We start from the raw sequence: 14,192 nt of genomic DNA on the forward strand, positions 1-14,192 counted from the left end.
AGCAGATTAATATGTAAAGTTAAAGCGCATGGGATTGCGGGTAGTGTCTTGCGATGGCTAGAAAGCTGGCTAGCAGAAGAGAAGCAAAAAGTTGGAATAAATTGATCTTTTTCTGATCGATAGGCAGTGACTATGGGTACCGCAGAGATCCATACTAGGATCCCAACTGTTCACATATGTTCATGATTTGGACGAGGGAACTAAATATATCTCCAAATTTGCAGATGATACAAAGTTGGGTGGGAGGGTGAGCTGAGCGGAGGATGCAGAGATGCTACAGTGGGATTTGGACAGGCTGAATGGGAATATGCATGGCAGCAGCATGATGTGGATGAATGTGAGATTATCTGCTTTGACAGCAGAAATAGGAAGGCAGACTATTTGAATGGATTTAAATTGAGAGGTGGATACTCAGCGATACCTCAGTGTCCTCGTACATAGGTTACTGAAAGTACATGCTCAGGGACAGCAGGCAGAAAAGAAGGCAAATGGTATGTTGGCCTTCATAGCGAGAGGATTTGTGTATTGGAAAAGGGATGCTTTACTGCAATTGTATAGGGCATTGGTGAGGCCACAGCTGAACTATTGTGTGCTATTTTGGTGTCCTTATCTGAGGAAGGATGTTCTTGCTACGGAAGGACTGCAGAGAAGGTTTACCAGGCTGATGCCTGGGATGGTGGGACTGTCAAATGAAGAGAGACCAAATTGGTTAGGATTATATTCACTGGAGTTTAGAAGAGTCAGAGGGGATTTCATAAAAACATATAAAATTCTAACAGGGTAGAAAGAACGTTCCGGACGGTGGAGAGTCCTGAACTAGGGGTCATAGTTTGAGGATAAGGGGTAAACCTTTTTGGACTGAGGAAACATTTCTTTACTGAGAGTGGTGAATCTGTGGAATTCACTGCCACAAAAAGTAGTTGAGGCCAAAACTTGGAATTTCAAGATATAGCTCTTGGGGCTAAGGGCCAAGGCAGGATCAGGATATTGTATTCGATGATCAGCCATGATCATAGTGTATGGTCGGGCAGGCTCGAAGGGCTGAATGCCTGCCTTCTATTGTATAACTAGCCGTTTATCTTGCTGTTGATGGGACTTTGCTGAATGCAAATTCATAGAATCATAGAATTTACAATGCAGGAGTCACACCCATAGAGTCTGCACCAGTGCTTGGAAAGAACACCCTACTTAAGCCCACGCCTCCACCCTATCCCCATAACCTTTTTTGGACACACAATCCACCTTACCTGCACATCTTTGGACTGTGGGAGGAAACCGGAGCACCCGGAGGAAACCCACACAGACATGGGGAGAACATGCAAACTCCACACAGTCACCCGAGGCCGGACTTGAACCTGGAACCCTGAAACTGTAAGACAGCAGTGTTAACCACTGTGCCGCCCTTGGTCCCTGTGTTTGTATCTCTATAAATAGTGACCGTGATTCAAAAGTACACACTTGATTGTGAAGCATTTGTCGATATTCTGATTATGTGAATAGATGGATAATGATGTCAGCCAGAGCAGCCCAATTCTGATTGCGATCTGGTGAACCCATGCTGAATGTAATTGGGCATGAGCTGTGATGCCTGTCATGGTCAATATGGTGCTCACTGTTGATGGGAAATGGCCCAGCAAAATGGTGTCAACAAAACCCTGTACCTTCAACTCCTCAAAAACCAACGGTGGCCGTTCAGCTGTTTGAGTCTATTCCACTATGTAGATGGCGGCTGATCTGTGCCTGGACTCCATTTACCTATTGGTCCGCTGGTCACAGTGTTTTCAACAACAGAGCGGAGCTGGCTGTGCATCTGGATTGTGAGGAATGAGGTGGGTGATAAACCGTAACTCGGTTTCTCTCTCCGCAGATTCTGCTAGACCTGCTGAGTTTATCCGGCATCAGTGAGAATGTGGAGCAGGAGGCTGTCTGTCTGTCTGTCCGGGGGTGGGGGGGAGGATGCAGCATTCCACCCCCTCCCCACCCCCCCCCCCAAAAAAAATACAAGATGGTGGGCTGCTCATGCTCACTGCCCCGCCCATGTATGGGGATTTAGTGATGTCACTATTGTTATGGGCCATATTAGAAAACTCCAAAGTATATCATGGAGTTCACATGACCCATAACTGTTTATTGATTTTGGTTATGATGAGCACAAGAGCCTGCCTTTCAGATGGTATTCAACAATAATAATAGCTTTATGTCACACGTAGGCTTCAATGAAGTTACTGTGAAAAGCCCCTAGCCCACTGTGCTAAACCAGTTCGTAGGCACTTTTAACCAAAAAAACAAGCTTTATTCAACAAATTTAGTTAACATCTGTATAAACACACTCAGTAAGAATTATAAAAAATAAAAAAAATTTAGAGGACCCAATTCATTTTTTCCAATTAAGTGGCAATTTAGCATGGCCAATCCACCTACCCTGCACATCTGTTGGGTTGTGGGGGCGAATGTGCAAACTCCACACGGACAGTGACCCAGAGCCGGATTAAACCTGGGACCTCGGCGCCGTGAGGCTGCAGGGCTAACCCACTGCGCTACCGTGCTGCCCATTCAGTAAGAATTATCAACTACAAACATAAAGCCCCCACACAGCTACAGTAATTTATGTATAACCCTTAATGAATTCCCCCTTTAACTGTTCCAATTCAATAACAAGATCCCATTAAAAAAAAACTTTTTCCAAAACAGCGGGTAAGTAGAATCATTGGGTTTCTTCCTTGGAATAATTATTTAAAATTGAAAATAGAGACAGGCCAAAATACTTCTCTGTCTGAGTCATCAGCAGCTAAATGTGAAAACAAAAGTAAAAACTCACAGAGCCACAGCCCAGCTCCACCCACACAATGACATCACTGAAGTCATGTGATAAGACAAAAACATTTCTTAAAGGGATACTCCCATGACACTCTGTACAGGGCCCCTCCCTCCCGCAAACTGCCCTGCAGCCCCCAGTAACCCCTCCCCCCAGACCTACCAACCCACCCACCTCCCAGGTTCGCCTCTATTCTGATTTCAACACCCAAACCCCCTGCCTCCTCACCCGCCACCCTCCCCACCACCCCCAGACCTCCTCAACCCACAGATGCCCACCGTAACACCCAGATGCCCCTGAGCAACCCCGGACTAACTCCTCAAATCCCATCCCCTCCAACCCACATCCCTCCTCTTCAACCCCCACCCTCCTCAATCCCCAGATCCCCCTCACCAACCCCCCCCATCTCGATTCCCAGTTCCCCCTCACCAACCCCTCTCCTCAATCCCCAGTCTCCCTCACCAACATGCCTTGGCAATGTGACCAACTTTACCACAATTTCTGCATTTGTTCACTTTGCCCCAACAATCTCTAGCCATATGTCCCACTTGGTTGCAGCAATGACCTGGTAGGATCTTGGTGGATCTGCTTCTCACAGACTCCACCTTATGGACTTTAGCTCAAAATCCAATCGGTGAAGCTTCTCTCGCAGCAAGTTCCCTCGATGTTGCGATTTCTATAGCAAATTTTAAGGTTAATGCACCTTCAGTCAACAATTTCCTTTGGGTGGCTTCATTCCTGAGATTAAGTGTATCATCCAAAGTCTGACCAGATTCTCAGTACTTTTCTAGCTTTCGCAGTGATCCAACAAACTGTGAAATGTTTTCCCCTTCCTCCTGTGCACGAAGGTGAAAGCGGAATCCGTCAGCTATTAATAGTGGACAGGGAGAGAAATGTTCTTGCAGGACAGGCATTAACTCATCACAGGGCTTGTCTCCAGGATTAGCTGGGTCCACTAAATTCTGTGGCAATATGAATGTTTTCCTCCCAACTGAGCTGGGAAGTGTCACAGTTCACAAGTTTTCTGGTGTGTGATTGGCTTTAAGGAATGACTGGAACCTTTCCTCATGTCTCCTCCTCTTCATCATCAAACTCATCCATGGCACCTTTTCATCCCGCCATTTTTTGAATTCAGCTCCCTGATCTGTGCTCCTCTGCCTTCAGCCTATCTTCCCTGCTGTTTATTTTCTCTCTTTTTAAAGCAAACTCGCAGCGGTCAAGCAGACCAGCTGTGTCTGTGCCTTGCTATCGATTCCCGGGCAGTAGGTGGCAGAGTCGGCAACCCCATCGTATCGCGTTCCTGTGGCCAGTTTCAGTGCCTCGTGTGCGGTCTGCAGCTCCACCCACTACAGCTGTAAGTGTCCTGAAAACTTTGATCCTCCTTTTGAAGTAAGCCCCCAGTAACTCTGTGGTCCCATAGCTTTTTCTTCTTTGAAAACCTGTTTGCTTGCACTGGTGGCTGTCGTGGCCGACCCCGCTACAAACTGTTCTGTGTCCAAGTATTTACTTGAATGTTGTTTTTCCTGCCACAATGATGATTTTGCCTTGGAAGTCGACAATATTTTCCCGGCCTCACCCCTGATGGTGTACGGGCCTGGATCACAGTCAATGATTCCTTCTTCTGGCTCACAAAATCATCGTCGAAAGTTGTTTTTCTCCTGTTTTTAACGGCCCAGATCTCGTTATCAATTTCTTTTTTTATTATATTCTTTGTTGTAGCCGTTGAGAGAATCGGAGGTGGGACACGTCGAGTTTGTATAACTTGGTGCAGGGGGTTTATTTACCAGATGCTGACCAAACAGGGTACAACGGTGAACTCAACAACAGCCTGTGAAACACTCCGATTACATCTTTGCGTAACACGTGACATTACATCAGCCAATGGTGTTGCTCTGATACATAACAGAATCTTATTGCATGGCAAAACTGGCTCAAGGGGTTAAATGATATTTTTATGCAAGAGAAAACTATGAATAGGTTTTGAAAGCTGCAATTGTTCCTGACCTTTGAGGGAAGAGTTCCACATTTTCTTTAAAATTAGAGTTCTGCCTCTTCTGCTAAAATTATGGCTACTTATTTTTTTATTGCCCCTTAGAGGAAATAATTCTTCTGGATCTACTCTCTCAACAATTCTGATGGCAATACAGAGATTGAACCTGCAGTGGATGGCTAGTGGCCTGTTCCAGCAACTGCTTTTCTCTCCTCACACACAATTTGTGAAAGCAAACACTGACTTACCATTCCCAACAGGAAGCTGACGGCCATGTGGTTATTGATCAGGAGCCTCTGCTGCAGTTTTCAATGCTCCTTTCCTCAGAGGGTTAGTTAGCAATTCCCGGTCACAACTTACATCCCAGTGCATTGGGCAGGCAGTCAGCTTTGCCTCAGCTTTCTTTGGGTCTAAGGATTCTCATCCAAGTGCCAATTATGTCCACGCGCTCAACAGGAATGTCCCAACTCCAGGATGAGAAAAAAACGGACCCTTTGTGACAATGAGGGGCCAGAGTTGTACCCGTTCATTAACTAATGGATAATAGACATCAGTCTTAATGTGTAAACTCATCCTGTCTAAGGAGAGTCAGTCAACTGCAGAGTGATAACAGACTCCTGGAGGAGGGAATTGAACATTTAGAGGCACAGTAGTGTGGGGGCTACATAACTGGATGAAATCCTGACAAGAATTTGAATCAAGTTTAAAAGAAATCAAGTGACCATGACTCTGGCAACTGGCATTAAACCCAACGAGTTTACTGACGTCCTTTAGGAAAGGAAACATAGAACATAGAACAATACAGCGCAGTACAGGCCCTTCGGCCCACGATGTTGCACCAAAACAAAAGCCATCTAACCTACACTATGCCATTATCATCCATATGTTTATCCAATAAACTTTTAAATGCCCTCAATGTTGGCGAGTTCACTACTGTAGCAGGTAGGGCATTCCACGGCCTCACTACTCTTTGCGTAAAGAACCTACCTCTGACCTCTGTCCTATATCTATTACCCCTCAGTTTAAAGTTATGTCCCCTCGTGCCAGCCATATCCATCCGCGGGAGAAGGCTCTCACTGTCCACCCTATCCAACCCCCTGATCATTTTGTATGCCTCTATTAAGTCTCCTCTTAACCTTCTTCTCTCCAACGAAAACAACCTCAAGTCCATCAGCCTTTCCTCATAAGATTTTCCCTCCATACCAGGCAACATCCTGGTAAATCTCCTCTGCACCCGCTCCAAAGCCTCCACGTCCTTCCTATAATGCGGTTCCCTCAAAGGGAAACCTGTTATCCATTCCAGGTTTGGCCAAACTGCTGGGGGAATGGAGATTCAGCCTGGCTCAGTCCAGAGATGGCGCAAAGATTTAATATTATTCATTGCACTATATGACGTGTCAGTAAACTGATAACATCACAGCTGCGTCCAAGCATTTGGTGAACTGCACCGAGCCACATCTGACAGGTAGGCCTGGAGTCCCATGAGTCACTCGATGTCGTCTGCCTTTATCAAACATACAAACACACAGGTAGACTGAGTCGCAAATATATATGGATTTATTCTTCACATCTTGCTAAAAAAAGACTTTTTTGTGTTCACCTGGAACTAAATTTAATTCAGGGGAAGTTTCTATTCAAAGGAAACCCAATTCACTCCCTTTCCTGACATGACGACTCCAACCCATACCAGATCACACCCTTCCCCAAGCAGGTTATTCTATTGTGGATGGCATCTCAGCTGAGCTTGACGCTGCCTTTAATTAATGTCCTCACACTTTTCTATCAGAGGGGGCCTTGTACAGTGTGAGCAGGATCCTATTTGATTTCTAATGTTCCTGTGGTGTGTGACAACTGGTGACCAAGCCTTCCTGCGCTTTCAGCTATGCACCCACCAAATAATGATCAGCTTCCAAATGTTTGCCAAGTGACCCACATTCCTTTTTAAATCTGCAATGGCAACGATGTATTTCTGTCCACAAGGTGGAATCAAATCTTGTTTCAGCGTTGGGTGAGCAGCAGCTGTTTGGGGTAAAGTTGTGGAGATGCTGACGTTGGACTGGGGTGAGCACAGTACGAAGTCTTACAACACCAGGTTAAAGTCCAACAGGTTTGTTTCGAATCACTAGTTTTTGGAGCACTGCTCCTCAGGTGAATGCGGGTAAAGTTGATCGACATAAAGTTGATCGAGCCCCGCCCCAAGAGAAGAGTGTGGAAAGTTCATTAAAATGCACCTCAGGATTGATGGGGTTCAATCCTTCAATAGTATTCATGATGATTAGAAGTGTTTACAGGTAGATAGAGAAACTTTCCCCTCGTGAGTAAAAGGCAACATAACCTTAAAATTAGAGCTAGGCTCTTTCGGGATGTCTGAAAGTGCTTCGAACAAATCTGGAATACTATTCCCCCCAAAAAGGCTGTTGAGGCTGGCTGTCACTTGCAGATTTTAAAATTGACAAAAACAGATTTTTGTTGGGTAAAGATGTTCAAGTTTATGGAACCAAGTAAGATTATGGTAAGTGGGGTTAACATATAGAGCACCCATGGTTTAAATGAATGGCTGTACAGGTTCATACGAACAAGAGAAAAATGAGGAGGAGTTGGCCATTTGGCCCCTCGAGCCTGCTCTGCCAGTCAATAAGATCATGGCTCATCTAATGTGCCTGAACTTCACCTTCCTATCTGTCCCCAAAGCCTTTGACTCCCTTTGTCAAGCAAAAACATGTCTACCTTAGCCTTGAATATTTTTAATGACTCAGATGCCACTGCTCATGTGGGAGAGAATTCCAAACACAAAGGACCCTCTGGAGGGAAGAAATTCCTCCTCATTGTTATGGGCCAGGGTTTAGAGAACCCCAAAGTGTATCATGGAGTTCACCTGACCCACAACTTTTAATAGATTGTGGTATGGGGAGCACACGGCCCACTCTACAGGTGTGGTACAGCAGAAATGGAAAAGTATTTTTTAAAACAAAACAATGTTTATTCTATGAACTCAAGTTAACCTTTTTAAAACATACAGTGAACATCTTAGCAACCATCAATTCAAATACAACCCCCAAATAATACAACACTAAGTAATCCTTAAGCTGTCCTTTTAACATCCATAAGACTTTTTAAAAAACCTTTAAACAGAAGCACATCAGGTTAAAGTCACTACTGAGAGCAGTTATTAGTTTTAAATCACCAAAGGATCGATTTACTGTCTTTAGATTACAGAGAGAGAGAGACTCATACACCTTTTGGCTGTGACTGCAGCTACCCAGCTCTGAAAATAAAACAAAAACACACCCTGCAGCAAACAGCCTAAAACGAAAGTCAAAAAGCTGACAGACAGCCAACTCCACCCACACTCTGACATCACTGATAAACACCCATTTCTTAAACACTCATTTCTTAAAGGTACTCTCACATGACATCATCTCCATCTTAAATGAGAAACCCTCTTTTTTAAGAAGTGCCCCAGTTCTAGATTCCCCACAAGAGGTAAAATCCTCCCAGCATCTACCGCCACGTCTCCTCAGGATTTTCTATGTTTCAATCAGATCATCTCTCATTCTTCTAAACTCCAACCTTTCCACATAAGACAACCCCTTCATCCCAGGAATCAGTCGAGTGAACCTTCCCTGAACTGCTTGCAGTGAAAGTATGTCCCTCCTTGAAACAAGATGATGTAAACTGTATGCCTGAAAGGGGATGTGGGAAGACCTGAAAAAAGGAGAGCCTAAGCAACCCCATAGCGGGATTCCTCACTTGGGAGGGGGCACTGCCCATATGTGTGGGGGGGTTGACATTGCCCGTAAGTGGGGGGTTTGATTGGATTTGATTATTGTCACGTGTACCGAGGTACAGTGAAAACTATTTTTTTCCAAGCAGTTCAAGCAGATCATTAAGTACATGAAAGAACATAAAAGAAAAAGATACATAATAGGGCAACACAAGGTACACAATATAACTACATAGACACCAGCATCGGGTGAAGCATACAGGGGTGTAGTGTTAATGAGGTCAGTCCATAAGAGGGTCATTTAGGAGTCTGGTAACAGCGGCGAAGAAGCTGTTTTTGAGCCTGTTCGTGCGTGTTCTCAGACTTCTGTATCTCCTGCCCGATGGAAGAAGTTGGAAGAGTGAGTAAGCCGGGTGGGAGGGGTCTTTGATTATGCTGCCCGCTTTCCCCAGGCAGCAGGCGGTGTAGATGGAGTCAATGGATGGGAAGCAGGTTTGTGTGATGGACTGGGCTGTGTTCACGACTCTCTGAAGTTTCTTGCTGAACTTGGCCGAGCAGTTGCCATGCCAGGCTGTGATGCAGCCTGATAGGATGCTTTCTATGGTGCATCTGTAAAAGTTGGTAAAAGTTAGTGTGGACATGCCGAATTTCCTTAGTTTCCGGAGGGAGTATAGGTGCTGTTTTTGGTGATGCGCACCCCATGGAATTTAAAGTTGTTAACCATCTCCACCTCGGCCCTGTTGGAATTGACAGGGGTGTGTACAGTATTTTGTTTCCTGAAGTCAATGACCAGCTCTTTAGTTTTGCTGGCATTGAGGGAGAGATTGTTGTCGCTGCACCACTCCACTAGGTTCTCTATCTCCCTCCTGTATTCTGACTCGTCGTTATTCCGGTCCACTATGGTCGTGTCGTCAGCAAACTTGTAGATGGAGCTGGAACCAAATTTTGCCACACAGTTGTGAGTGTACAGGGAGTATGTTAGGGGGCTAAGTATGCAGCCTTACGGGGCCCCGGTATTGAGGACTATTGTGGAGGAGGCGTTGTTTATTCTTACTGATTGTGGTCTGTGGGTCAGAAAGTCGAGGATCCAGTTGCAGGGTGAGGAGCCACGTCCTAGGTTTTAGAGCTTTGATATGAGCTTGGCTGGGATTATGGCGTTGAAGGCAGAGCTGTAGTCAATAAGTAGGAGTCTGATGTAGGAGTCCTTGTTGTCAAGATGCTCTCGGGATGAGTGTAGGGCCAGGGAGATGGCATCTACTGTCATCCTCCAGCAGTGTGTCACCAGTCTCTCTACCCTCCTCCAGCAGGACCTCACCAGTCTCTCTGCACTCCTCCAGCAGGACGTCGCCAGTCTCTCTACCCTCCTCCAGCAGGACGTCGCCAGTCTCTCTACCCTCCTCCAGCAGGATGTCGCCAGTCTCTCTACCCTCCTCCAGCAGGACCTCACCAGTCTCTACCCTCCTCCAGCAGGACCTCACCAGTCTCTCTGCTATCCTCCAGCAGGACCTCACCAGTCTCTCTGCCATCCTCCAGCAGGACGTCACCAGTCTCTCTGCCCTCCTCCAGCAGGACATCACCAGTCTCTCTCACATGGTTCCCTGTACGGCAGTCCCAACTGCTGAAAGATGTCTTGCTCGGTTATGGTGGAGATTGATACACCGGTGCTGATCTTGGCACTGCCCTTCCTCAGGACGTGGCAGTTCAGTGTGTGCTCCGACAGGCTCATCCCCTTTGTCTTGGCCAGTGCCCGCATGGAGCGGTTAAAATGTGCAGAGCCAGTGAAGTACATAAGGGCGCAGGCAAACTCACTGTACGGCACCACGATGATGTCAAGCCGCCGGTGACGATGCCCAGGACCCGGAAGCCGGCAAACTCCCAGATATTTCTTTTGGTTTCCAATGTCCTCCCGACTGACCAGATCATCGGTGAGAAATCCTTTCAAAAGACAATACAAACTTTATTCATCAAATATTCCGTAATCGTGAAACTGAAGATTTCTCGGTAACTCTACTCAGGACAGTCTTGAGTCAGGTTCAGCACGTGGTTAGGTACAGAGTAAAACTCCCTCTACACAGTCCCCATCAAACACCCCCAGGACAGGTACAGCACGGGGTTAGATACAGAGTAAAGCTCTCTCTACACTGTCCCCATCAAACACCCCCAGGACAGGTACAGCACGGGGTTAGATACAGAGGAAAGCTCCCTCTGGTTTAGCACATTGGGCTAAATCGCTGGCTTTTAAAGCAGACCAAGGCAGGCCAGCAGCACTGTTCAATTCCCGTACCAGCCTCCCCGAACAGGCGCCGGAATGTGGCGACTAGGGGCTTTTCACAGTAACTTCGTTTGAAGCCTACTTGTGACAATAAGCGATTTTCATTTCATTTCATTTCTACACTGTCCCCATCAAACACTCCCAGGCCAGGTACAGCACGGGGTTAGATACAGAGTAAAGATCCCTCTATGCTGTCCCCATCAAACACTCCCAGGACAGGTACAGCACGGGGTTAGATACAGAGTAAAGCTCCCTTTACACTGTCCCCATCAAACACTCCCAGGACAGGTACAGCACGGGGTTAGATACGGAGTAAAGCTCCCTCTATGCTGTCCCCATCAAACACTCCCAGGACAGGTACAGCACGGGGTTAGATACAGAGTAAAGCTCCCTCTACACTGTCCCCATCAAACACTCCCAGGACAGGTACAGTTTATTACAGATGACTTGCCCCCCAAAATTTATTTAGTCCCAATCTCAGACAATTGTCTGGACTGCATTTATTACACAGTTGGTTGGAACAGATCTATGCTCGCAGACTATACTGTCAGCGCTCGAGGACTCCGCACTCCCAGAGCGGGGTCACTGGAACACTCCCGGAGGGAGGTGACTGGCACATTCCCGGGGCGAGGTCACTGGAACAATCCCGGAGCAAGGTCACTGTGCACTCCCAGAGTGGAACACTCAGGTGGCGGAGTCACAGGAACATTACCGGAGCGGAGTCACTGGAACACCCCCGTGGCGGAGTCACTGGAACACGCCCAGAGCGGAGTCACTGGAACACGCCCAGAGCGGAGTCACTGGAACACGCCCAGAGCGGAGTCACTGGAACATTCCCGGGGCAGAGTCACTGGAACACCCCTGTGGCGGAGTCACTGGAACACTCCCGGAGCGGAGTCACTGGAACACTCCCGGAGGGGAGTCACTGGAACACTCCCGGAGCGGAGTCACTGGAACACTCCCGGAGCGGAGTCACTGGAACACTCCCGGAGCGGAGTCACTGGAACACTCCCGTGGCGGAGTCACTGGAACACTCCCGTGGCGGAGTCACTGGAACACTCCCAGAGCGGAGTCACTGGAACACTCCCGTAGCGGAGTCACTGGAACACTCCCGGACCGGAGTCACTGGAACACTCCAGGACCGGTGTCACTGGAACATTCCCGTAGCGGAGTCACTGGAACACTCCCGGAGCGGAGTCACTGGAACATTCCCGGAGCGGAGTCACTGGAACACCCCTGTGGCGGAGTCACTGGAACACTCACGGAGCGGAGTCACTGGAACACTCCCGGTGCGGAGTCACTGGAACATTCCCAGAGCGGTGTCACTGGAACACTCCCGTGGCGGAGTCACTGGAACAATCCCGTGGCGGAGTCACTGGAACAATCCCGTGGCGGAGTCACTGGAACACTCCCGTGGCGGAGTCACTGGAACACTCCCAGAGCGGAGTCACTGGAACACTCCCGTAGCGGAGTCACTGGAACACTCCCGGACCGGAGTCACTGGAACACTCCCGGACCGGAGTCACTGGAACACTCCCGTAGCGGAGTCACTGGAACATTCCCGGAGCGGAGTCACTGGAACACCCCCGGACCAGAGTCACTGGAACATTCCCGGAGCGGAGTCACTGGAACACTCCCGTAGCGGAGTCACTGGAACACTCCAGCAACGGAGTCAGTGGAACACTCCAGCAACGGAGTCAGTGGAACACTCCAGCAACGGAGTCAGTGGAACACTCCAGAACCAGAGTCAGTGGAACACTCCAGAACCAGAGTCAGTGGAACACTCCAGCAACGGAGTCAGTGGAACACTCCCATAGCGGAGTCAGTGGAACACTCCAGCAACGGAGTCAGTGGAACACTCCAGAACCAGAGTCAGTGGAACACTCCAGCAACGGAGTCAGTGGAACACTCCCATAGCGGAGTCAGTGGAACACTCCAGCAACGGAGTGAGTGGAACACTCCAGAACCAGAGTCAGTGGAACACTCCAGCAACGGAGTCAGTGGAACACTCCAGAACCAGAGTCAGTGGAACACTCCAGAACCAGAGTCAGTGGAACACTCCAGCAACGGAGTCAGTGGAACACTCCCATAGCGGAGTCAGTGGAACACTCCAGCAACGGAGTCAGTGGAACACTCCAGAACCAGAGTCAGTGGAACACTCCATCAACGGAGTCAGTGGAACACTCCCATAGCGGAGTCATTGGAACACTCCCGGAGCGGAGTCACTGGAACACTCCCATAGCGGAGTCACTGGAACACTCCCATAGCGGAGTCACTGGAACACTCCCGGAGTGGAGTCACTGGAACACTGCCGGACCGGAGTCACTGGAACACTCCCATAGCGGAGTCATTGGAACACTCCCGGACCGGAGTCATTGGAACACCCCCGGAGCGGAGTCACTGGAACACTCCCATAGCGGAGTCACTGGAACACTCCCATAGCGGAGTCACTGGAACACTCCCGGAGCGGAGTCACTGGAACACTGCCGGACCGGAGTCACTGGAACACTCCCATAGCGGAGTCATTGGAACACTCCCGGACCGGAGTCACTGGAACACTCCCATAGCGGAGTCATTGGAACACCCCCGGAGCGGAGTCACTGGAACACTCCCATAGCGGAGTCATTGGAACACTCCAGGACCGGAGTAATTGGAACACTCCCATAGCGGAGTCATTGGAACACTCCAGGACCGGAGTCACTGGAACACTCCCATAGCGGAGTCATTGGAACACTCTCGGACCAGAGTCACTGGAACACTCCCATAGCGGAGTCACTGGAACACTCTCGGACCAGAGTCATTGGAACACTCCCGGAGCGGAGTCACTGGAACACTCCCATAGCGGAGTCATTGGAACACTCCCGGAGCGGAGTCACTGGAACACTCGTGTAGCGGAGTCACGGGAACACTCCCGGACCGGAGTAATTGGAACACTCTCGGACCAGAGTCATTGGAACACTCCCGGAGCGGAGTCACTGGAACACTGCCGGAGCGGAGTCACTGGAACACTCCCGGAGCGGAGTCACTGGAACACTCCCATAGCGGAGTCACTGGGACACTCCCGGAGCGGAGTCACTGGAACACTGCCGGAGCGGGGTCACTGGAACACTCCCGGACCGGAGTAATTGGAACACTCTCGGACCAGAGTCATTGGAACACTCCCGGAGCGGAGTCACTGGAACACTGCCGGAGCGGAGTCACTGGAACACTCCCGGAGCGGAGTCACTGGAACACTGCCGGACCAGAGTCATTGGAACACTCCCGGAGCGGAGTCACTGGAACACTCCCATAGCGGAGTCATTGGAACACTCGTGTAGCGGAGTCACTGGAACACTCGTGTAGCGGAGTCACGGGAACACTCCCGGACCGGAGTAATTGGAACACTCTCGGA

General features: G+C 48.8%; 1 protein-coding gene across 8 annotated transcripts in view; it reads right to left on the reverse strand.

Moving 5' to 3' along the window:
• Positions 1–14,192, reverse strand: part of poll (polymerase (DNA directed), lambda) — a 56,942-nt gene that overhangs the window by 13,274 nt on the left and 29,476 nt on the right. For 4 of the 8 annotated variants that reach the window (XM_072479721.1, XM_072479722.1, XM_072479714.1 and 1 more), the window contains one exon: positions 3,268–10,464. The exons of 1 other annotated variant lie outside the window; for it this stretch is intronic. In XM_072479721.1, the coding sequence (XP_072335822.1) occupies positions 10,103–10,464 (362 nt within the window). In that variant the 3' untranslated portion in view covers positions 3,268–10,102. Of the gene's footprint in view, positions 1–3,267; positions 10,465–14,192 lie in introns of those variants that run through there. 3 more of the 8 variants (XM_072479717.1, XM_072479719.1, XM_072479718.1) reach the window with 3 other exon arrangements.

This window comes from Scyliorhinus torazame, chromosome 16 (assembly GCF_047496885.1).
Source record: "Scyliorhinus torazame isolate Kashiwa2021f chromosome 16, sScyTor2.1, whole genome shotgun sequence".
Classification (NCBI taxonomy): Eukaryota; Metazoa; Chordata; class Chondrichthyes; order Carcharhiniformes; family Scyliorhinidae; genus Scyliorhinus; species Scyliorhinus torazame.